General features: G+C 47.2%; 1 protein-coding gene across 2 annotated transcripts in view; it reads left to right on the forward strand.

Annotated features, from left to right (window-relative positions):
- AP2B1 (adaptor related protein complex 2 subunit beta 1) overlaps window positions 1-24769 on the forward strand; it is a 78030-nt gene that overhangs the window by 40008 nt on the left and 13253 nt on the right. The window contains exons 14-18 of one of the 2 annotated variants that reach the window (XM_050321614.1): window positions 1469-1661; window positions 11253-11294; window positions 13030-13176; window positions 14436-14581; window positions 17028-17157. In XM_050321614.1, the coding sequence (XP_050177571.1) occupies window positions 1469-1661; window positions 11253-11294; window positions 13030-13176; window positions 14436-14581; window positions 17028-17157 (658 nt within the window). The remainder of the gene's footprint in view (window positions 1-1468; window positions 1662-11252; window positions 11295-13029; window positions 13177-14435; window positions 14582-17027; window positions 17158-24769) is intronic. The other variant, XM_050321615.1, reaches the window with a different exon arrangement.

Here is a 24769-nt window from a genome sequence, read left to right on the forward strand (position 1 = left end):
CCTTTCCTAATTTCTGGTTGGGTTTTGGGGCAACAGCAGTTACACAAGACCTCGAGGGATTTCTCTGTTTCCATCAGGAGAAGGATGAGTAAGTGTTGAAGAGGTGTAGTGTTAAAGGGATTATAGACTGGGAACGAACCAAGTGGCTTGTAATGTGCCTCTGCTTGGAGCTGCTGTTCCTCCCCTTCCCAGGGTGGGGGTGGGAGTGGATCACAGGAACCACTTGCTCTTCAAAAATATTTCAGTGAGCAGTTCAGCACACTCAGCAGTCTCCCTGCTGAAGGCAGCAGCAGAAAGGACAGCTAATATTAGTATTATTTGGGGTCTAAAGCTTTTAATGCAAAGAAGCTTTCAGTGCTTCTGCTGCCTGGTAACTAATTCATTCTGCAGTCCTTATGCTCCATCTTTTCCTCTTGGCACTGAAGTTGGGAGCAGCTTAGACTCTGTGGCTGAATCCTTCCCCTCAGCAGCTGAATAAGGATAAGGGAATTCTGGCTACTCAGAATCAGGAGCTGCAATCCTTACAGAAGAGCCCCAGTGTTAAACACCTTGTCAGGACAGTAATTCCCACAGCATTTGTGTGCAGTTACCTGTTGGCTGCAGCTGCAAGGACGTGAGCTGGAAATCGTTTTGTCACTTACTGCTGGCAACAGGGTACAGAATGGATTTTAATTATCTAAAATGAGCATCTCTGGATTTAAAGAATAAATACACTGGAGTTAGATCTTCAGGAGCTACAGTCAGTTACTTCTCCCCTTCTTGTTATAAAATTCAGTGACAAGTGAATGTAAACGGTAGCCAGACTGCATATGATGAGAAATTTTGGAAGCTGTATAATGAGCATTTCTAGACTGGCAATTAGCATGCCTGCTAACTCAGAGGAAAAGAAATTATTGATAAAAGGGAGGAATCAATTTTAGATGGAGGTTTTTAATTAGGAAAGAGTTGTGGAGCTTGTTGCTGGTCAGTAGAAGGTGATTAATCGAGATGTATGGGGAGTGGTGGAGTTTGCACTGGTTAGAGTGAGGGCTCAAGGGTTTTATTAATGTTAGGTTGATAACATTGTCTGAGGAAATCTGAATTATTTATTTTCCCCCGTATTTGTATGTGGTTCTCAGGCCCAGTGTGCTGAAAATTGTCTCTGTAGTTTTATTCTGAGCTGGGAAATACTCATTTTCAGTGCTGTAGTCCATGTAGTATTCATGGCTCACTGTTTTGGATGGGTCTGTGATTCTTAGGGTGGGCAGGTCCCACACCTGGGAAGATTCCCTTTGCTGGACTGAAGACAAAGCACGTGGTGAAGAACCACGTGCCATAACACACTATATCAATGGGCAGACCACTGCTGGGATAAACTTTGGACTGGCTTCTTCTTGTCCTGCTGTGTTTCCCCATGCTAGGAATCCAAAGCTGGAGACCACAGGTGACTGATGTCTCTCTCCTCTGCTTCTTGTCCCACCTCCTGTAGCACCGACGCCGGCGACAGCCCCGTGGGCACGACGGCCACCACCAACCTGGAGCAGCCACAGGTCATTCCATCCCAGGGAGATCTCCTGGGAGACCTCCTCAACCTGGACCTGGGGCCCCCTGTGAATGTTCCCCAAGTGTCCTCCATGCAGATGGGTGCTGTGGACCTCCTGGGAGGAGGGCTGGACAGCTTGGTAAGCAGCATCCTCGTTAGCTGATGTGAAATAATTGGAGCTGTGCTTATCTCTGCAAAGCCTTGATTATTTGTGCTTTCAATGCTTGGATCACTGAGCTCCCAGTGCTGAGTCCTGAAACTCCAAAAGGATTTAAGCAGTGCTATTGTACCAACTTCCAGCAGGTTTTTCCTGCTATAAAATGGATGTAGCTGCATGCTGTAGAATCCACATGGTCAGTGGATATATTTGTTCTGAGCTTTTGCTGTGTAAAAAGAAAACCAGAAAGTTGTTTCAAGCATGTAAAGTGTTTCACTGCTTTGTATTTGATTCAGGCTCCCTTTCAGGAAGGCGTTTACTCCACCCAGTTCCCAGCCCTCCTGAATTTCAGTGCAAAGCTCTGGGGCTGTAACCCTGTGTCATCTCATTTGTACATGCCATGGCTTAATGTGAGTGACATTTTAATTGCAGTGAGGTCAAGAGGGACGCACTCTGTGTAGTCCTCCCTGTGCCACAGCTGCTCATGAGGTACCTGCCCTGGTACTACCAGGGTCAGGCTCCAGTGGGAGTAATCACACCTTTCTCTGCTCTGGGAAGTGAGCTGGGCATGAGCTGCAGTGAGAAAATCCCTTGGCAAGGAGACAAGGTGGAGAGGTCAGTGCTGTGGTCTTATGCCAGGTATTAAGAGGTGATGAATGTAATAATGGGCCTGGGAGCTGCTCTCCCATGGAGGGGAGCACAGCAGGCAGGTCCCCAACTCCCTGGTGACTTCCCTGCAGGGGAAGAAGCACTCCTGGGGATATTTGCACTGGGTAAGGCTGCCCCAGTGAACACAGCTGGGTGTTTTTTCAGGCCTGCAGTGGATTTGTCTTGCTTGAGGTTTGGCTTGTAGTTCTCTGCCTGGTTTAGGTGGTTTCAGTTCTGAGTCAAGCTCTTGAATAACAGAGGTAGGAGGCATCTGGATGAACCCCAATGCAACAAATCCTTATTTGTCAAATATATCTTTTTTTAAGCTGCCATAAGCTTATTACAGCAGACATTAAACTCATTTCCAGCTCTCATGAGCTAATGAACTGAAAACAATCTAACCCTTAATGGCACTGGCATTCACAGAGGTCAGGTGTGCTTTAGCCTCTGTGCTGAACAGCAGTTTGTTTGGTCAGTGGGGTGGCTGCTCTTACACTGGGGAGTATCTCAGTGGGGATCAGGGAAGTGGTCAAGCTGGAGTTGCTGGGAAAGCAGACAGTGAGCCCAGAGCCCTGTGCAGCCTTTCCCTGCATTGCAAGACATGCCCCTGAGGACCTGGGATTGGTAATTGTGTAAAGGCATTGCAGAAGATGGTGCTGTCTGTGGTGGCAGAGAAGGGTTAGCACTTTAATTCCTCTGTCTGTGCTGCTTTCCCGGCCTCTTAAAGTAACCCTTTGTTTCTCATTAATGTCAGACAAATAAATGGACACAGTAAAATTAAAACTTGGTTTTGGGAGAAGAGCTGTCTCGCAGGTGGCATTAATGGGCTTAATTTAGTGACCTGCTTTGACAGTAGAGCTGTTAGTTGATATGGTCCTAGGCTTTTTCTTAGTATTTTCCTCAAGCCTTAACTAAATCTGTGGAGCTGTGGAGTGTGATGTGACAAAATGATCATGTCTGGATGGGGAGTAGCTGTGCCTCGGGCTGCACAGCCCAGCACTGTCTCAGCTGAGTTACTGATGGGGTGAGCACTAAAACCAAATGTCTGAATGATGGACGGGTTTTTGATGTTGGGTGATTTCTGTTGAAGTGCTGTTGCATCAAATGAATCAAAGCTCTGCCTTTTCCTTCCCTAGTGCAGATGTTACAGATGGCACCACGTTGGGCAGGAGTGTTGGTCTGCCTGAGGACAGGAAGGCTCTGCAGAGGGATCTGGACAGGATGGATCTATAGGCTGAGGCCCAGTGGTGTGAGGTTCAACAAGGCCAAGTACCAGGGCTTGCACTTGGAGCAACTCCATGGAATGCTCCAGGTGTGGGGCAGAGTGGTTGGAGAGGTGTTCAGTGGAAAATGACCTGAGGATGCTGGTGACAGTGGCTGAACATGAGCCCAGGTGGCCAAGAAGGCCAGTGGCACCTGACCTGTATCAGCAGTAGTGTGGCCAGGCAGGACCAGGGCAGTGACCGTCCCCCTGCACTGGGCATCATGAGATTAGTTCTGGGCCCCTCACAACAAGAAAGGTGTTGAGGGGCTGGAGCTTGTCCAGAGAAGGCAACAGAGTGGAGGAAGGGGTTGCTCTGATGACGAGCAGCTGAGGGAGCTGGGGGGGGCTCAGCCTGGAGAAAAGTGTAGGTTCAGGGGGACCATCTCACTCTGTACAACTCCCTGACAGGAGGCTGTAGGTGGGAGTTGGTCTCTTCTCCCAGAAAACAGGTGACAGGATAAGAGGAGACAGCCTCAAGATGTGCCAGGGGAGGTTTAAATTGCATATTAGGAAAAATGTCTTCACTGAAAGGACTGTCCAGCCCTGGCACAGCTGCTCAGGGCAGTGGTGGAGTTACCACCCCTGGAGGGATTTAACAGATGTGGTTTAGTGGTGGCCTTGGCAGTGATGGGCTAACAGTGTAGAGGTCTTTTCCAACCTAAATGAGTCTGTGATAATAAGCCTAATTAGTGAATGAATGTGATCTGTATCTTTGTTCATTGTTGTGGGCATGTGTTTAACAAGCATCAAGCTGGCTTAACCCTAACCTGGTATTAGCCAAATTGCTGGGTGGTGTCTCTGGGCTGCATGACTCACCCAGAGGGTTGGGATTTGAATCTTAGGTTAATATTAAGCCACATTTGTGCAGTGCTATCCCCTCTTCTACCCCCTTTTCTTTGGAGGGGGTGTCTGACTTCAGAGGGATGCTCTTGCAGTAAAAGTCCCAACAGGACTAACCCAGAAAGACCAGCAGCAGCTTAAACTTCCATGGCAAATGTCATTCTGCATTTCAATTTCTTAAACTGGAGGGGGTTATTTTTTCTTCCAGGCATTTAAATAGAGACTATGTGGTGTAAAACTGGATAAACACCAAATTAATATTTTCATTTGAATTTTCCTCAGCATTGCTAGATATTTATCCCCATGACCAGTGAGACTCCAGCTGCTTGAGAGGTTAATTTATTTATTGAGTAAATCTTATTTTATCTCCATAGTGAGTTCTGTAATTGATATTAAATATAACATGCATGCACAGATGCTGAGCATGTGTTAACAATTAAAAAAAAAAAGATAGAAAAAGGGCTGTTAGTACAAAAACAAGATATGGTTTGCTTAGAGCAAACCTGCTGTAGGACCTATGGAGAGCTGTTTTCTAGAGAACAAAACCAGTCTGGGTTGTGCCCCTGTTTGCCACCATGGGTTCTTCTAGTTCTCCTCTGCTCAATTTTCCATAAGATGGTGACTAAGCCCACTTCTACAGAACTATTTGAGATCTCCAGCTCAGCAGTGTAAAGCAGTCATTCCAGCCACTCATGTGGGAGAAACAAAACTTCCTGGGACAGCAGATTGCTGGATGCAGAGCTCTGTGCAGTTTGATGCTTCATCCCCTCAAAGGCAGCTCTGACATGAGCTGGGGTCATTTTGCCTCTAAACCTTTTTTTGTGTGTTCCTTTTGCTCTGAAAATCCACTGAGCATGTGAGTGAGAGCTCTGTGCTGCCCAGCACATCCTGCAGCTCCCTGTGAGCATTTAATGGGAGCAGGGCACCATGGCCAGGAGCCAGGGAGGCTGGCTTGAAACCCAGGGGCAGAGCAGTAAATCTGTGGGAAATAGGCAGGCTTGGATAGCCTGTTATGTAAGGGTTTTATTTAATGCTCGAGCCACTCATCTACAAGAATATTATTGATTCAAGACTGGCAGCTGGTCAGACTGATTTATGTCCTTAGTTGAAAAGCTGTTGGATAAACACTGGATATCTACATTTTTCTGTAATACCTGGACTGGTTTGGGCTGTTCCAGGTGGAGCTGTGTCCCTCTGTGTAATCAGGCTGGATATAGGGGGGTCTGACTCCAAGGTTCCCTTCCCACCCCTGTGCTTGGCTCTGCAGTGGGATGGAGGGTGCAGCAGCTCACCCTCTCCCCCAGGGTGTCCTGAGCTCCAGGCACCTGGCAGCCTGGGGAGAAACCCCTGCTCCAGCAGCCCTGAGTGCCTGCCTCATCCAAAAGGGGCTACTGGTGTCACTCCCTGTCTGACTGCTTTCAGGTGGAGACTTCGAAGTCTGGCCTCAGGGGACAACCTCCTGGCTTGTTGGGGTTGATTAGGAACTCACCAATGTTTTATAAAGGAACCTTTCTGCTGGTGTTTCATATAGTCAGAGTAGTTGTGGAAGCCCAAAAGCAACCTGGGAGCCAGATTCTGGCTCTGCAAGTGACTTGCTGTGTATAATCTTAGGAAAGTTACTCCATTACCTTTTCCTGGAACTACAGTGTGAGAGTGTCAGTGCTAGGTCAGCCCCAGCATCCATTTATGCAGTGGATGTGATGCTTTCCCAGAGTGCTCCTCCAGCCTCTGATAAAGAGCTGAGGGACTCCTTTCATCTGCTCTGTTCTGGTTTGATGAGCTTCAAAGGGCATCTCTGTTAAGATTTCCGACAAAGGACACGTGTCCATTGCTGGAGCAGGGCTGATATGGAAAAGGAGCTCTTTTGGTGGGTCACTCATTCATGTCTGATTGAAGGCTGTTGTTGTAGCAGTCACAGGACTGCCAGAGCTTTGTGAGCTGCTTTTTTGCACTTTGGAAACTGAAAATGGTTAGGACTCAGTTTTGTTTGCTGATGGAAGTCGTTCAGGCAGGTGTAAAGTGTTAGCAGTAAGTGGAGTGAAACCCCTATTGGCAGCAGGACCTGTTCCCCAGCACCTTTGACACAGCTGTCCCTGCTTTGGAGAGCAGCCCTTCTGCCCTGCAAGCCTGGCTTGGTGGTGTGAAAACAGACACATAAAATAGGCAGCAAACAGGCACTGAAAATGCCTCTGTGTGAGCCACAGCAGTGTCTGCAAGGAGATCCCTGCAGCCCACCAGGAGATGCAGCCTGGTCTGTCCTGCAGCTCAGGTGTCTCTAACAGGATTAGCCTGGATCAGAGGCATCTCAGTCAGCCTCAGCTCCTGATTCCTCTTAGGTAAATGCCTCGTGTTCCTTGCTGCTGTGTTACTGAGTGCTGGCTCTTATCCAGCTCCTGGAGCTGTGGTGCTCGACCCTTGATTTGGGGTATGAGGGAGGGAGGAGGCAGCAATTGTCCCCTGTTAACCCATGAGCTATGGTTCATGAAGTGCACAGCTGCCCTGAAAGCCCTGGCTATGCTGTGGACACAAGGCAAAGCAGTTGCTGGGCAGTGGTTGTTGCAGCTTCTGTCCCTGGCTCCACCCTCCCTGTTATTTTTTGGTGCTCCAAAAGCCTCACGTCATTTTGCAGAAGTGATTGTAACCCCTCTGGATCACATGAACGCTTCAGCAGAGTCACTTCATTACAAGCTGCTGTTAAGATGCAAATAAACCCTCCTAAATGCAGTAACTCCAGCACTGCTGCACTTCATAAGTCAGCATAACTGCTTCCACGGAGCTGGAATTACAGGGCAAAGGCTCTCCCACTGCAGAGCAGCTGCAACGCTGTCCGAGCCAACTCATACCAAGTAAAGGTGCTGCTGTGCTCTGGGGAGAGGTGCTAGTACTGGTTTTATTGATACAGGCTTGAGCCCAACCTCTTCTTTAAACCCATGTGGCTACTTTGGTGCTGTTGTGGCACGATGGGTTTGGAGGCAATGAAGAGAACCCCTGTTTGAAGAACTTGGTGCTTTTGGGGGCCAAGAGTCCCTGTTCATCCCCTGCTCATCTCCTGGAGCTGGCAACTCTTCCTCCTGGGCAGAGGCTTTGCACTCTTCAGCAAGAGGCAAGCCTGCCAACTTTGGGCTCAGGATCAGGACTTTGCAGTGCTGCAAGTTCCCTTTGACCATCAAATGCCAGCCCTTGTCCACTAGTGAGCATTTCAGCCTGAGTGGGGCTGACAGCTGTATTCACATGGTCATCTTCTCCATGGGGCTGTTGCCTGATCTGCTGTAAGGCAGGTCCAGGTTGTCCTTCTGCCAGTGTCTGTCCACCCATGAGATGAATGGAAAGGGTTAACTAGAGCTGCCAGCCTTGGGGAATTGCTTCAGTAGCACTTCACGCCTGACTAATATCTGCTTCTTTCCTTCTGCACTCTGCCTGTCACTCCAGATGGGAGAGGACACTCCGTGGGTAATTGGTTCCTGTTCCCTCTGTGTTCCTCCTTCCCTCTTACTCACACACATTGCTCTTACCGTCTCTTCCATCATTCTGAGTTTGGAATAAAGTTAGGTCTTGGGCATCTCACTGGAGATACAGTGAACCAGTCCTGTGGTGCCTGAATGGAGAGAGAACTGGTGCCATGGGAGGGTGACAGGCAAGAAAAGTGGAGAGAGGTACTTGTGTGCTGCTGCATTGGGCAGTGCACCCAGGATCTGATGGGGAACTGATTAGTTCTTTATTAACTTGTGTCGCAGTAGATGTGCTGTCACTTCTTTTTCCACTGTTAGGTAGAGCCAGCTCTGCCTGCAGGGACCTGGAGGAGCTGGCAGCTCCTCGGAGTTCGCTCTGCGGCTCTGTAGCACATCTGCAGTGCTGGGGCCCGAGGACTGGAGCCAGGAGAGGCACAGGCTCTGCTGTGCAGAGCCCTCTGACCAGCAAAGAGGGGCTTCAGGAGGTCAGAGCTTCCTGGCATTGAAAGGAGACCTTTTCTCCCACAAAGCAGACATGTCAGGTGCAATCTTGAAATGTAAAGAGGCTCGTGGTGAATTCTCTGAGCCAGTGAGGGGGGGTTTTTTTCTACTCCTTGTAGGGGGTGAGAGCTGGAGCCACCACTCAAGCAATTCTACTTTTCCCCCAAGGCCTGACATTTAGGGAAAATGGAAGACTTGTAGATAGGTTGAGGAACCCCAATATGTCTTTTCTGCTCTCCCTCACAGTGAGTGCATGCAGATATCAGCGTACGAGCTGCTTCGAGGTTGGGCTCCTACCCTGCAGCTTCTTGTGATGAGTGTAATAGGAAATGGTAGAATGGTTAACATCTGGCTTGATTATGCAGAATTATTCAGTCATTTCCATAAAACCCTTTGTAAAATGCTTGCTGCTTGATAAACCAGTCTTTCTCCTGCTTCAGACAACAGTACCAGAAGTCCTCCATGCATACAATAATATCTGGAAATGAACTGGATTCTTTCTCTTCCCCCAGACTTTGCTATACCTGTCAGTATAAAGCACAAAGTTCATCTGCATGCAAGACTATGAATAGGGATGAGGTGTAATAGTTGCATTTATTACTCCTCAGTGAGCCAGTAACAAGATGTAAATGATCTGATATATTAATCTAAATCATGACTTGGCTTAGCAGTCAATAGAACAAAACTCGGCTCTGCCAGACAGTTTCAGAGGGGGAGACTTGACAGTGTAATAAGCCTTGTTTTATAAGCTCAATATTAATTGGATTTGCATCCTCTGGCTGGCTTCCTTTGGTCTCTGACTGATCTTTTGACTATGGAATCAGTCACTTTTGTCTGTTATCTCTTAAGTAAGCTAAGGAAAACTGGACAACAAGAGCCTGGGTTGCTATATGAAGGGGTGGCTGTTGCAAAAGATGGGGTACCTGCTATTAACTTATACCATGACCTCAAGCAGGGATAAACTGAGTCCCACACAGGAAAAAAAAAAGCTCTTAAGGCTTCTTAACAAAGAGCAAATTGTGTGTTATTTGTACATCTCTAACACCTACTTATGGTGGCTGATGTTGCATCAGCTGGCTCCTGTGGGGACTGGGGAAGGAGAGGTGCCAGGGGGTAGAACAGGGATCCAGGGTAGCACAGGGATTTGTCAAATTTTACATGTTTTATGGAGGCTGGTTATCACCTGGTAAGTCACTGTCCTACGACTTTGCTGCTGTTCTCAGGGCAATTTATGCTTTTTATCTGTGCTCTGATGGAGAGAGGTGTGAACCTTTATGGTATCTCTTGACCAGCATAAAACACATTTGCTGTGAGATCTCCCAGGGAGCAGGCTGGTGGGGAGTGGAGCAAAGTTAATTTCTAAAGTTTTTGTGCAGAGGGAGAAGGTTGGAGCCTTTTTGGCTCTAAGCACAGGCACTCCTGGCAGCTTCTGCTTTAACTATGTGGTGCGTTTATTCAGTATTCTGACACATCAGTGTTTATTTGAACAACATATCTAAGAGCCTTTGTTGACCTAGTTTGTCACATGCCTTTTATGAAAGCAAACTAACTCCCCAAACCCTAATCAAATGGAAGAGGAAAACCATCTCAAGGTGAGCTGTGATGATCTGGTCTGACAGTCCAGTTTTCCTAATGGGACTGGCTCCTACCTCACCCCTGCACTTGCATCATCCTCTGTGCTTATTGTCAGGTCATGTTCCTTGTCTAAATGTGACCCAAAAAAACCCCTGTACTAGGCAAAAAATTATTGTGGTCTTCAGCAGAAAAGCCTGGGACACAGATAAACCTGGAGATGTCTCTGCAGTGAATAACCACTGCAGATCTGTGGTTGTTCCCTCCTGACTATCAGTCATCTGTTGAGTGCTTTTTAAATATTCACAGGAGTGGTGTTGTACTCACAAACAGCACTTGTAGCCAGCTTTGGAGCCTGTCCTGATCACTGAAATCTCTCGAGCGTGTAGAATGATGTTTGAAAAATGGGCTTTGTCACTGAGAAGGTGGTGTGGATGCTTTTGTGAAGGGAGTTCATGATAGAGGAGCTTCTAGGTGGGCTGCAGGAGGGTTTGGCAGAAGGGCCCCAGAGGGGATTTAGTGTTCGTGGAGGGTTGTGCAGGTGTACACAGTCACTGTTTCATCCCTTCAGACTGTAGCTGTGTAGCTTGGCAGAGATTGTTACTGAAATAACCTGCTGCACCGAGAGGTCTCTTTACTGTTGGAGTGCCCATTAGATCATGGAGCTGTTTTTTCTCTGACTGTGGGAGGGTTGCAACTTCAAAGGGAAGACAAAGCCCAGCTATCTGAGCTGTTGCAAGAGCCAGCACATCTCCCGTTCTCTTTCTTCCCCGTCATTGAAAAGAGCCGCATGTCAGAGGAACACAGCCAAGATGCTTTGTGTTTGCCCGGAGTTCCTAGCTGTTCCCTAGAAAACTAAAGCTTTCAGGAAGTCAGCTTCCTGTCAGTTTTATTTTTATGCCGTTTCACAGTTACCCCACTGGGTTTTGTGGAGCTGCTGGGGCCTGCTGGCAGGCAGCGAGGTGGGCTGGAGGGAAAGCACTGATGCATGAAACGTAAGAAATAGCGCCGAGGTTCTGGTGCAGACGAGAGGCGCGAGGAGGGATGGATTTTTGCTCTTATTAACCTGCAGAACACTCCTGTCCGCAGCGTGGGGTGCTTCTCCAAGTAGCTCTGCTCACACAACAGCAAAAAGCCCCTCTGTTCCCTGTGCTTTCCCAGCACTGCATTTCCGTCTGTCCTGTGTGGCGAGCGAGCCGTGCTCGGAGCAGCGCGGGCGACTGGGCTCCGCTCTGACCATCTGACACTTGGCTTAAATGATCTCCGTCTTTCTCTCCTCTCTCTCCTTCTCTCTTTCAGCTTGGCAGTGACCTTGGCGGGGGCATTGGAGGAAGCCCGGCAGTAAGTGCCATTCCATTTTTTTCCCCAGTTTAAAAGAGCTGCTCAAAGCTCAGGGTTTTTTTAAATGTAACCTCGCCCGCTACGTGCTGGAAGATGCTTTAAATCCCTGAATGTGTTGGAAAATGGGCAAATGCAACTGAAATCTGAAACACACGGGTCCCCACCTATGTTGCTTTGAGTCCAGCTGTCACCTGGGCTTTCCTAAGAGCAGCCAGGGCCCCAGAGCTGTTCACTCTATCTGCTTAGCCCTTCTTTTTCAGAGCTTTTAGTTGGAGCACCAGCGTTAACACTGGCAGTAGCTCATCCTTGTGCAACTGCTTTGGCAGCTGGAAGGCCAAGGATGCTTATCTCTACTCACAGAGCCTGGTGTAACCCTAACCCACTGGCACCACAGGCTTGCCTGAACTCAGTGCTTTTCTCCTCCCAAAACCCACAGAAGTTTTTTGCCTGGACATCAGGAATCAGGTGCTCTGAGCTCTCCTACTACGTGTGATCAGTGCTGCCACTTCCACTGTGCTTTGTGAGTGTCCTGGCGCCACAGCACTTGCCAGGGCATGGGAGAGTTTCAAAGCACCCTTGGTTTTAAATATATACCAGCTTTTTCCAAGAAAGCATGGGAAATGAGTGCAAGATGACTTGGAGATGCAGTGGGCAGGAGTAGCCAAAGTAGTGTCCCCTACTAGAAGGCTCCAGTCCCTCTGCCCAGGACTGTGTACCCACTAATTCTGTGAGGAAAGAACACTCAGGTCTGGAGGGAGGGCTTTTCAGAGACCCTTGTTATGGCTGCAGTCATTCTCTCCTTCCTTCCCTGTGAATCTGACACTCCTTTCTGGCTTCAGCACTAGGGCAGAGGAGAGCTGGTGGTGCAGTACACCTGTAGCCCCCAGGCACTCCATCCACACCAGGGCATGGGAGATACTTCCCTGTAGTGATCAGACCTACAAAACCAGGTCTTTGCCTGCCTGGGCCAACAAAAACCCACCAAACAGTTCTCTCTTAGTAATTCTGCCTGTTTTCTGGGCTGCTGACTGGAGAATCCTGTTCTCAAGCACATAATTCTTCCTCCTCGCAGTAAAGAAGGGAACTTGGGAGTCAAACTTCAGTGTGACTGTCCCATCTAGAGCTGGGCACCTGGAGGTTAATATTCCTGGTTGGGTTGCCTTCATTTAAGTCCTGAGAGGGAAGGATTACCCTTCCTGCAGGAAGGTTGTCCACTGGCAGACAGAGACAATGAGTTCTGCTTCACGTGATGAACCTTTTGGACCACAGTGCTGAGAATGCTGAGCTCTGGCTTTGGGTGGGAGTACACAATACGGTCATGACTCCCTTGCTATCTCTGGATATGCAAAATCTTGCAGATTCCTGAAGACTGACGTAGTTGGGGGAAGATTTGAAGCATTTTTTTTCTTTTCCCTGGGTTTACGTAGGGTAGATCCACAAAGCGTATTGTCTTATGAGAAGGAGAGATGGAGAAGAAAGATTCCTCTAGAGTGGGAATAGATAACTGGAGCTATAAAAAATGATGTGAAAGCCTGGTTGAGGTGACAGCCGGGTGTAGGGATTAGTTGCCAAGAGCCTTAGAATTCAAATGCATAATTTAGCACTATTGATAAATCAGCAGGGAAGCTGCAAATGGCTTTAAAATATTTAGGATATTACCCGACTTCATGCTTTATTTAATAAGTAGCGTTCAAGTGAGATGTTAACCAGCGCCTGTTCTTTCTGACTCCTCCAGGTGGGCCAGACCTACATTCCCTCCTCCGTGCCAGCCACCTTTGCCCCTTCGCCCACCCCTGCAGTGGTCAGCAGTGGACTCAACGACCTCTTCGAGCTCTCCTCTGGCATAGGCATGGCTCCTGGAGGATATGTGGCTCCAAAGTCTGTACGTAAGGAAAAACAATCCTCCTCAGTATATTGCCTTACGCTGGGCTGCAGGGAGTCTCAGGTTGCTCACATGTCCTTATTTGTGAGTCTCTGGTGCTTTCGGCACCTTCATTCAACTTCATCCCATTAGGGATGCCTGGGTTTTTTCCAGGTAGAATAACAATATATTGGAGATCATGTTAGTACTTACAGGCTTCTGCTGTTTTAGCAGTTTAGCAGCCTCATTTTGGCTGTAACAATATTACTCTCAAGAACGGCTTATGTAATATCCGAGACACTCCGTTTTGCCAGAGCAGCTTTCCTGCAGACCTGCTTCTCATAGCAAGTTTCCTCAGGAAACTGAGGGCAGGATACGCTGTGCAACAACTTACTTTCATAGGAGATTTGTTTATTTGGAGGAATCTAACGTGACAGTGAAGATAAAACCATGTGATTGGGATGAACATGCCGCAGTGTAATGCAGATAAATGCTCTGTTAGCGGCAGAGACCGCAGATGCATTGGCTTAGTCAGGAGGGGTCGGGAGATACAGAACGTGGTTCTGGAAACAGGCTGAGGAGCAGCCACGGGGAGCTCTGGGTGAGCCTTCCCTGCCTGAAAGGGAATTAACAAGAATTAGCACTCTTATTGAATAGTCCATGGATGGATAAACTTAAGTCATCCTGTGAAATCGAGGAATATGAAATGGAGCATGCAGAGCATACTCAAAGCTCTTGGTCCTTGCAATTATTACACCATATATAAGACCAACTACAAAAGAACACAGTAATTTTGAGCTAAGCGCTACCTCATCTTGCACCACTCAAATCTGGGTCTGGGTTTTTCCCACAAAGGTGGTTTGGGAATCCAGAACCCGAACAGCTAATAGATTTTATTTGGTTCAAACTTTAGTATTGTCCTGCCTCTAATAGCCCAACAAGCCCTTGGAGAAGCCTGTCCATCAGCAGACTTGGTAAGTCTCACATTAGTGTGATGGACACAAGTTCTTGTGCACACTAATGCTGTAGTATATTTGATTTCTTATGTGAGTGCTGTGAACAAATATGGATTAGGAGCAGCAAGCTTATTCCTCATTGGTGAGCTCGATCCTTTCAACACCCCATGTCCCATCTTCCCTGTAGTGTTTCTTTAGCCTTTGTGGCCTTAATGTGCTGGTGTAGCTGGATTTCTGAGCTCAGGTATTCTGGGTTTTTTGGAAAACTACTAGTTTATCTTCAGGCCAGGCTGCTCACGCTGAATGACATTTCTTGTGTTCAAGGTTTGGTTGCCTGCAGTGAAGGCTAAAGGATTGGAGATCTCGGGCACATTCAGCCACAGGCAGGGACACATCTACATGGAGATGAACTTCACCAATAAGGCTTTGCAGCACATGACTGACTTTGCCATTCAGTTCAACAAGAACAGGTAAGAAATCAAAATCAATACACTGCCTTCAAAAGACAGCATGCTCCTGTGAGAGGAGGCTGTGCCTACACTGCTAGATCTAGGCAGGGCTTTTACATAGGTGTATAATGCAGTCATGGAAATAGCTTGGATGATACAGCCTGAACTCTCCATCACACCACAGTTGTGCTGAAAGGGCTGAAAATACAGACTGATAAATCTGAGGGGAAGCAGGCAGCAGATGGTCCCATCGTTCTCCCGGCTCTGAAACAGCATCTACCCCATTTAATCTTTGGAGTTTTAAAGCAGCCTCGTGAGTTGTTAGGCAGGTTAGTGGTTTTATAGCCAGTGAGTGCCCTGAGGAAAACCAAGAGCATAAACAGGCAAGATCTGAGCTGCACAAGTATCAACCCTCTGCCTCCTGACCTAATTGCTGTGCTGCCCCTCAGCCTCTCTGGAAGTACAGGACTCATTAATAAAGCTGTTTGTCAGTGAAGAAGTTGCAAGTTAAGAGCCTGTGGCACATGTTTTCCCCATAATTGGCAGCAGAACAATTTTGTCAGAAGGAAGAGCCACTTGAATGTTTAGAGCATCCAGATTGTTCTCAGAAACCCATCTCGGCCAAAGGACATGACATGGCAACACAGCCACAAAGTCTTCCCACAGATACCCTTTCCAGTAAGAGCTTATCCTATGGGTTTATGTTATCTTGAGCAAGGGCCAGGCAAGTTCTTATCAAGACTGTAAAGGATATCTTGTGACTGAAACATCCTCCCTATTTCCCTCTATCACTTCACTGCAAAAGGATTCTCTCTACTAAAAATCCACTGAAGCCATCTCTTTAATATCTCTTTTAGCCTTGCAAATTTAGGATTTCTTGGGACAAATAAGATTTACTTAGAAAAGACATTATGCTAAGTAAGTCTTAGTAAATGTTCTCCCTGGACTGTGATATTTTCTGGAGAGTTTTGCTAAGCTGCTATATGCAAATGTTTCTCGCAAATTGGCCTAGAAAAAAAGGCATTTTGTTTGTGATGTTCCCCCATACATCAGGCTATGTTGTAGCCACACCTACGTGGCTTCAAGGATGTAAGAAGTTTAAATGCTGTACAGTAAAGCAGCAGTTTTTCCTCTTGCAGCACAAGCTCCATATACAATCTACTACTGCTTACTCTTTAACAAATGCTATTCTCCTGTCACGTCTTTCCACTGTGGCTGGTGCATTGGAAAGAGCTGCTGAGGGCTGGTTCTTTAGTTTTAAATATTAAGGTTTGTGATTGGGAAGTTTTTATTGCTTCCCCCCCCTTCTGCTGCTAATCACATGCACTGCAGTCTTGGGACAAAGCATTAAAAAAAAAAATAAAAGAAAGCTAATGCTCTGGAGTTCTGTAACATCACAGCTCCTTAGTAACAATCTGCAACTTTGATTTCCCTCTGAGTCTTAGGGAAAGCATAAGGGTTTGTGTCCTCCAGGGTGAAATGGCTGCAGAAAGCAAATCATGTGGCGAAGCCCTTGCTGAGAATGTTCTAATTTCAGCTTCCTAGAGCTGGAAGCTTAAGGAGAATCAAGAAGGGGGCATTTACTGGTTTTTGAAGGAGTGAAAAATGCAATAAATGTGGCTGACTCTGTGCAGAGACAGTGTCAGGTTTTTAGTGAATAAAGTAAAAATACACACCTGTACGTCCTGTAAATGCTCTGTGACCTCTGAGCTCATGTGGATTCTGCTAAAGAGAAAGGCATTTATGAGTGGACACCAAAGCATCTGCACTTCCATGTGCTTTTGGAAAGCAGTGGGTACATAGTATAGGAGTGCTGTGTGAAATGTGAGCTGATTTCCCTCTTTGCCCCACTAAGCAGAGGTGCCTGTGGAATTAAGTGTCTTTTGGACTGAATGGTCAAGTAAGCATTGCTTTGGTGGGATAGATCCCCAGTGAAGGAACTTCAACCACGTGGCTGAGCCAGGTGCTGTTATTTGAGACTGGCTGCTCTGGTTCATTTGTTCCACAGTGCTGTTACCAACCACATGTTCCTCCCTGGGTATTTATTTAATCTGTGTTGGCTCCAGTTCCTTCTTCCACAGCTCCCAGTGATACAACAGCCATTCAGTGTGTGATGTACTCTACCTGCAGTGCTCTGCAGCTCTGTAAGAGAGAGCCAGGAGGCCTGACTGAGTCCAGGTGCTGATCCTTGCTGGGCAGGCTGGTGCTCAGCACGCAGGCCTGCAGGTAAAGGGTGCTGGTCCCTGGGCAGGATGGTGCATGTTGTCAGCAAGACCAGCCTGAATGAGTTTCCCATGCCTTGTCCTACTTTGAGTGTCTGCTTGTTTGAGCTCTGTTCCTTCTCTGGAGTAACAGCAGGGGCAGCTCACGAGTCATGGGAAGATGAGCCAGGTTGTGCTTGGCAAAAGGGGATTAATGTTGGGCAATGCAGTGCTGCTCTCCTCACCTCTGTTTTTTTCTTGCCTAGCTTTGGGGTCATCCCAAGCACCCCACTGGCCATTCACACACCTCTGATGCCAAACCAAAGTATCGATGTCTCCCTGCCCCTCAACACTCTGGGACCAGTCATGAAAATGGAGCCTCTGAACAACCTCCAGGTAAGGATTGTGTCCTTCTGGGCAGGGGGGAGATGAGCTGGTGCTCAGCCCAGTTTGTTTGGCCCAACACAGTGTGATAAGGCTCTAGTCACAAAATACCACGTGTAACCAGGCAGACCTCATGGATTTGGGCCATGAGTCTGCCCAAAACTTTCCTTTTTCTAGTTTCTCTCAGAAGGACTGAAACATAAACTTGGTGAATTTTGTGAATTTTCAAGCACCTCAAGCCGACCACTTGCACCTGTGTAGATTAAGATCTTTGTTCCAGTAACACTGTTCTGTAAACTGGGCATGAGGTTGAGTTGTACTTATGAACTGGAGCTGGTCTGAGCAGAGAAAGTGCCTGTGGTGGAACAGGCAGTGAGAGCTGTCAGTGAGAATTGAGGCAATTAAAGGAATTGCAGGAAAGATGGCAACTGCTGAGTGATTAATATTTCTCTAGTGCTCTTAAGTTCCAGGGTGCTTTACAAAGGCATTGGCACATCCCTGCCCCAGATAGCTTAATCCAAGGCAAATGATGTGTTCCAGGAAAGGCAGAGGAGAACTGACGTAAGCAGCTGATGTTTCATTAATGAGGGTGTTGGTGCATGGCGGGGACAGCATTCCCTAGAGGAGGCTCTTTATCAGATTGGGCTGTCAATCTGATAAAGACAGGACAGATCCAGGGAGATGTTCCCCCTCTGCTTTGGACCAGACTGTCTCCATCAATCCTGGCGTGCCTCAGGGGCAGTGGGCTGGAAGTCATCAGGCAGACAGCTCTCCCTGGAAGGAGGCTCTTCCCCTCTGCTGCCATGTGCAGCCACTCCGTGGAGCAGAGTTCAGCAACTCCTGCCTCTCCTCTGGGCAGCTGGGTCCTCCAGGATGATTTTCCCAGCATCCCAAAGATGCAGTTAACTTGGCACTGTAGCACATCTCACTCACCTCAAGTCTCCAGGAGATGGAACTGGGTTGGGTTCCTGTAGCATAGCAGCCCATGAAGGGGAATATTTTGAAACAGCTCATTCTCTTTTTAGATTAAGAGAATGCAATGGAAGTTACTATTTATTCTGCCTGAGCAACTGTTTTTTTCCCTTCTTTTGACTTCCATTCTGGGGCTTATGACTTATTGATGAGTCTTTGGGCAAACAGCTTGAAATAGCTTCTCTGGCACTCAAACGAGCAGTCCTACACTGAACACAGTCATGCGATGGGGGAGCACGCAGACAGTGAATGAGTTACATGGTGTGTCTTCCACAGAGGGCCCTTCCAGCCTCAGGAAAACCTGGACTCCCTCTGTGTCCAGGTCATGAGGATGAGGTTCCATCACTGCATTTGGGCCAGCTGTGGTAAAATCTACCTCCTGCTCCGAAGGAAATTTGGAAGTGTCTAGGAGGTGACAGTCCCGATCAGCCTCCGTAACACCAGGGACTCTTTCAACGAGGCAGCCTCAAGTTGCTGCTTCCTTTGATCAGCAAGGAAGTGAAGTATTTGGGTTATTAAATCTCTGAAGAAATGGGAACACAGTTTGTTTCTTGTAGCATCCTCTGCTAGAACAAAGCAAAGAGAAGACATGTGAGGAAAACCTCCAGCCACCTTCTATTGAGACAGTGGAGCATTCATTAGTGCCAGACTCAGTTGCTAATTTGCTAAAGCTCTCATTGCCACAGAAGTTGGCTGCCCTTTTACAATTGGGGAAGCTGCCATATGGAGTAATAGTATATTTCTCTGCAAAGAGTTGAATCACAATGGCAGATGCCAAGTTAAAAAGAGCACTCCCCTTACTTTTTTGACAGCAGTGGGTTTGATGGAGATCTGTCACTGCCCTGACAGCCAAGGCTCTGGTTTTGTTTTGTGAGTCCACGTAGAAAGTATTTGTCTTGAAACATTCAGAAATCGTTTTGGTGACCTACTTAGGGAACAATTTATAGCATAATATAGGAGTAGAGAATACAAATGTTCCTGTATTCATTGAAGAACCAAAACACTCATCAAGTTGAATTTGCTTAATGTGTTTTTTCTGAGCCGGGGAACATTGGAGCAGATGCAGGGCTGATTTGAACCTGAGGACCTTATGTTCATCTCCTATTCTGGTGGGGGTTTTTTTGTTTTAGTAACAAGAAAAATAAGTCCTGAAGTAACCAAACTGATAGCTTTCAACTTTTTGTCATGTTAATTAGAAACTTCAAAGACTAGTTGTACATTCCTTAGGCAACTGTTTCAGAAGTAATGAATTCAGGTCTTGTTCAGGTTATTTTTATTACCATTTCTAATCTTTCACCTGATACAGCTCATTTAATCTTAACATTTGTAATCATGGAAAGAAACTAAAATATTTGACAAGGTAACAAAAAAGCCATTTTTGCAAGAAGATGGGGAAGACTGAAATATTTTCAGAGGCTCACATAGGTAAAATATTACTGAACCTTCTGTTTGCCAGTGACCTTGCATCTTGTGAACCTCAATGCCAGGTTTCTCCCTCACATCCCAAATTAGCAATGATAATTTTCTTGACCTGTTGACTCAGATTTAACGCCGAGCCAAGCAGAGATTTATTCAAAGGGTAAAGCCAAGAGTTAGGCTGGACCCAGCACTGTAGGACTGAACAAACTCTAATCCCTGCTCTCTGGTTCATCTCTTTGACTTCTTACAGATAAAAAAGCTGCTGTCAGGTGCATTTGGAGAGTGCCTGTTGCTGAAGAAAATCTGATTTAGTTATTTGTGTGCTGCTAACTTCTGCTGGGGGACACTCTTGCAGTGCCTTGTCAGCATTTTGGAGGCATCCTTGGCACTCGTGGGTGCTGTGTTGCCCTGCCCAGAGCTGCCTCTGCTGAACATGGCATGTGTAAATGATAACAAGCTCTTGCCCAAAGGTTCTTGAGAGGCTGCACTGAGCTTCATGAGTGTTTGCCAGCCATGGAGTTCACTCTGGTGGTTGTACAGGCTTGCCTGGGTCCTGTAGTTGCCTTTTCACAGTCAAAGCAGTGATACCCCTCTGGTGACCTGTGGGCTGTTAGGGTCATACCTGGTGGAAGAGGTGGGCTCAGTGAGGTGTATTTGCCACCACATGTTCGAGAGTTGCAGCTCTCAAAGAGGAAATTGTGTTCTGAAACAGGGATTGGCACTGGTGAGGAATATTAACTCTTTCAGATATTTTGAGTCAAATTTGGAATTAGAAAATGACTGGGTTGAGAGCCTTTCTGTGCTAAAGCGAACCACTGTTCCTAACAAATGGCCTTTTAAGAGCTGTGAAATGCTGAGAAATTGGAATACCTGTTTGGGGGCACAAGAATTGCTCCCCTGACCCTGGAAATGTGTGAAGTGGAGCCAACTGCTACAAGAGTTTCAGAGCTCAGGCCTGGCCTGTCATAGCACAGATATGGTAATCTCTTCTGTAAGATGACAACTCCTTACAGGCGACAATACAATTGCAAACAAGCTGCAGGGACTCCTGGAGCAGCAGCAGGGCTGCCTGAGGCTGGAGCCACCCTTGGGACCCACATTCAGAATTCCCCATCAGTGTGTCCCATTCCCCAGCATTACCTGCTGTCAGCTGCCAGCCCTGTTTGTTGCACCCACTGAGCATGCAACTGAAAGCAGCACTAGCTTCAGTTTTCCAAAATGCCTGTGAAATGATCTGATGAGTATGGAAGGGAAGGATCCCAGAGCTGCATTTCTCCCTGGAAAGTGGCACTTTGAAACACAAACCTCTCCCTTGCTGCTGAGCTGGTTTCTTGCAATGAGTTTGACAAAGTGTTTTTGTAAAGGCAGAGGAAGGTGCAGCTTCTTCATTGAGGAAAATACGAACCTTGCTCATGCAGTAGATCGTGCTTATCCTTCCACACCCAGCTCTGCTGTAACTCATCGCCTGTGCTCCTCCTCGCAGTGCGGAACCACTGGAGCTCTCATTCATCAGAGCTGTTAATGTATCTCAGGGCACAAACAGAGCACTCGGTGCTTGGAAACAGACTTCACACATTCAGCTCTCCATGAAAACAAGGCTGAGAATCGGTGTGAGCAGCAAGTCCCGCCAGCAGATGTTCACCCTCCAGAGCCTGCTTGATAAACAACACCTTATCTGCTCATGGGTGAGCCGTGTCGAAATCACTGACCAACCACCACACAACAGCCTGGGGTGGCTAGAGGGGGAAGGTGCTTTGTTGGGTTTGTTGCCTAGGTTATTTTTTAACAGTCTGTGCTCGTGAGAGTCTTACTTCAGCAAAGAATCCTCCTGGGAACTCCCTGAATTAGGGACCTGGATCACAGCTTGGCATCTGCGGCCAGTTCCTCACTCAGCTGGGAAAGCTGTTGGTTTGCTGGTTAAGGGCAGGTCTGCCACATGGTACAGCATATTTGATAAAATGTGCATTTTGAACTCCAGTTACAGCAAGGCACACGAGAGCGTAACCCTCCCAGTAACTCTGTGTTCCCTGACCATTGACGTAACCCAGCCTTGCTGCCTGTGCCCAGCTCCAGGCTCCTGCCTGCAGGCAGAGCGTCCGCCTGGCAGCGGCTGCAAACACCCCTAGGATCCCAAGAACCCTTCCTGTCACACGAAATGAAGTGAAGGGGCAGCATTCCCTGGGGGCATGTGACAGGCAGAGCAGCAGACTGTCACAGAGCAAACGTGACCTTGTGCTGGCAGAGGTAGAAAAGGCTCTGCAGTGGAGAGCTGTTCTCGCCTTGACAGTTTGGCTGTTACCAGGCTCTGAAGCAAAACCCAACTTGAAGTAAATCCTTAATTTAGTGTAGGTGCTAATGGGATTCCAAGTGGGTATGTTGTGTACTTGCTGCTGATGGAAAGCATCTGTGTTGCTTTCAGACTTGACTTTGAAAGTCAGTTCTTATGCTCAAGTCTGGGATTTACAGCATCAGAAACCTACACTTTTGAATAAAATAGCTTAACCTTGTTCTTATGAGGTATCTCTTCCCCAAAATACCATATGTTGGCTCTCAGAGAGTTGCACTTCAGGGAAGGTCACCAGAAGGGTGCTCGTGCTACAAGGTGAGCAAATATGTTCCAGGGGTTATTTCTAGAGGTGCTGCTTCCTCTAGTCAGGTCACGAACTAGATGTAAGTGATTTGAAACCCTGTACCAATTTTTAGTGGGCTCACACCTTTTCATCAGTGAAGCATCACACAGAAATCTGTCACCTTTTGACTTCTATCCCTCAGAGCTTTGTAGGCTGCTTGACTAAATTCACAAGGTACTAATATTTTTTTTTCCTCTCGAAAAGGTTGCTGATAGAAAGCCCTTTTTGTTAAAAATGCCTCTGTTTCAACTCTGAAATGTCTGAGGCTGAAGGTCTAGCTAGAGATTTAATAGTTCATGTCCAGGTTGGCAGGTTAAAGCTGCAGAGCCATGAGGAAAGTTAACGTGGACTGCAGAATTTATGAAATGCAAGTAGAGGTTCCTTTCGAGCGTGTCAAACCTGGAGAGACTTCTCAGCTACTGGTATCACTTCAAATGTCATTGACTGTCTCAGGACAATGTTCCTACCTGAGGAGCACTGGGATTTTTTGGCAAGTTGCTGTTAGCTGTTCAGTTTCTTGCAGACACTCCTGCAGATCTGCTTTCTGCCCATGGTTGTTTTTGTAGCCTGTCAGATGGCATTGGATGCTCCTGATGTGGAGCAAAGCATGACCCTGGAAAACTCTTACCAACTGGTAGGGCTTCTTAGCATCTCACAGGTGCAAGTTTCCCCATCCAGGTATCTGCAGGTGCCTTTTCATGGACCAGATTTTGTGGGCCACAGTGCTAACAGGGAATACCTGGCTCTTTGGGGCAAGTGTGGGGTGTTGAACGATGGAACCTTATCTTGAAAAGCTCACCAGCCTTGTCCTAGTGCTGTAGGTTTAAGGAGACCGTAACCTTATCCTTTCCTCTTTGCAAAAGTTACTTGTAACAGCTGGTTTCTGCATCATTACAGATTATTTGCAAGGTGACACGTGATGTCATTACTGAACCCAGTGATGCAGTTTGGGAGGAAGGCTGGCATGTGGCTTGATTTTTCTTTACTGGGAAGAAATTGCACTTCAGAGCATCTTAATTGGGTAGCTCTCCAGAGTATAGCCAAAGCAGCTTACTCAGTATGTTTCTGCAGAGTTGAGAAGCAGGTCAGCAGATACCTTTTTATAGCATCCTTATAACTGCAGGGACAGGGTTGGCATATTAATTTGGAGTGTGCCTCTCAAACCATGACTGGAGAGAAGGCTCTGCTTTCCAGCCCCTCTTGTAAGAAACTGCTGTTGTATGGCAACAACAATTAGCTACAAAAGCTAAGTAATCTCTGTTGTTCTGAGGCAAGGCAATTAATCATTAAATCAGAGCTGGAAAAGATCTTGGGTCACGCAGTGTAGTCCCTGCTCTGCTTTGTTGTTTTTCTGCAGTTCCTCTTATTGAGAGCATTGTCAAGGCTGATTTTAGATAGTCCAAGCACTGGAGCTTCTCTCTTCCTCAGAGGAATTTTACGCTGCTTAATAATTCTCACTATCACTTTTCCCAGACATTTAGCCTAAATTTTCCCTCCTCTGGCTCATCTCCATGACTTATATCCAAGCACAGCATCTGGAATGGCTACACTGCTGTCCTTCCCCCAGCTCTCCCCTCCCAGACTTGGAGGTGTGTTTTTGGCTACTCACCCAGTGTGTTCAGTCACATTTTGCAGAGGTGAATCACTGGAGTCCACCCACCAACCTGCTTTTACCCCCCTGGCTTTGGTGCCTCCAGCTCCTACACTGAACACTCCAACTCGTGAGTGTGACGCCAGCAATGGAAGCACGTAACAACAGCTCCCTGTTACAGAGGACCCCTGCCAGATTTTTTTCCTCAGTTGCACCATCATTTACGTGGTTTTAGTGGGCTTAAAACTAATTCCTCCTTAAGCTGGTTTGCACTGGGGGAATTAAATTTAAGCTGTTACCTTTACTGATGGCTGGAAGTAGAAACACCACGGACTGTCACATCTACCTTTCTGAAGTTCTTTGCACTTCTAGGACCTTCCCAGTTGCCAAAAGAGTTTTCTTGGGAGCTTGATCTCCTTTTACTTGTCCTCTGGCTTGAGTGCATGTCTAATCAACTGTCTTGTGTTGGAATTCTCTAGTTTATTCCCCTCCCTTGTCTATCCACAGCTGGCTTTTACCAGCACTGGGGGAGTCTTTCTAAACTTGCCACTATGTGACAATAAGATTTTCTTAGCAGGACACCAGTATATTGTAATTGATGTCAATGAAGTTTGTCTTGGCATAAATCTTTGTAGCAGCCAACTTATCCCTTTGGCTCAGCATTTAGCATGGTCTGGTTTGTGTTTCAGCTGGGTGGCAAGTCAGAGAACTCCTTCTGGGGTTTTTCAGAGGAAGGGGGAGCTCAAATGGCTCCTGAAATTCCCCACACAGCCTCAATTCTGGGTCTTTCTTACAGGCTTTAGATTCCTTGGTTGGAAGCAATGGCAGGTGTGTGCTGAGCTGTGCTCCCCTGACAGGCTATCACTGTGTGGGCTGACCTGGGGAGAGCGTGAGAGGCATGGAAATAAAGCCCAGAGCTGCCTTTTTCTGTGCTACATTATGACAATGCACTTCTCAGACCTCCAGTTTGCTCCTGCTTGTGCCCTGAGCTCTCAACCTGGGGAGAACTGAA

This window comes from Myiozetetes cayanensis, unplaced genomic scaffold (assembly GCF_022539395.1).
Source record: "Myiozetetes cayanensis isolate MyiCay16 unplaced genomic scaffold, myiCay2020 scf27, whole genome shotgun sequence".
NCBI lineage: Eukaryota > Metazoa > Chordata > Aves > Passeriformes > Tyrannidae > Myiozetetes > Myiozetetes cayanensis.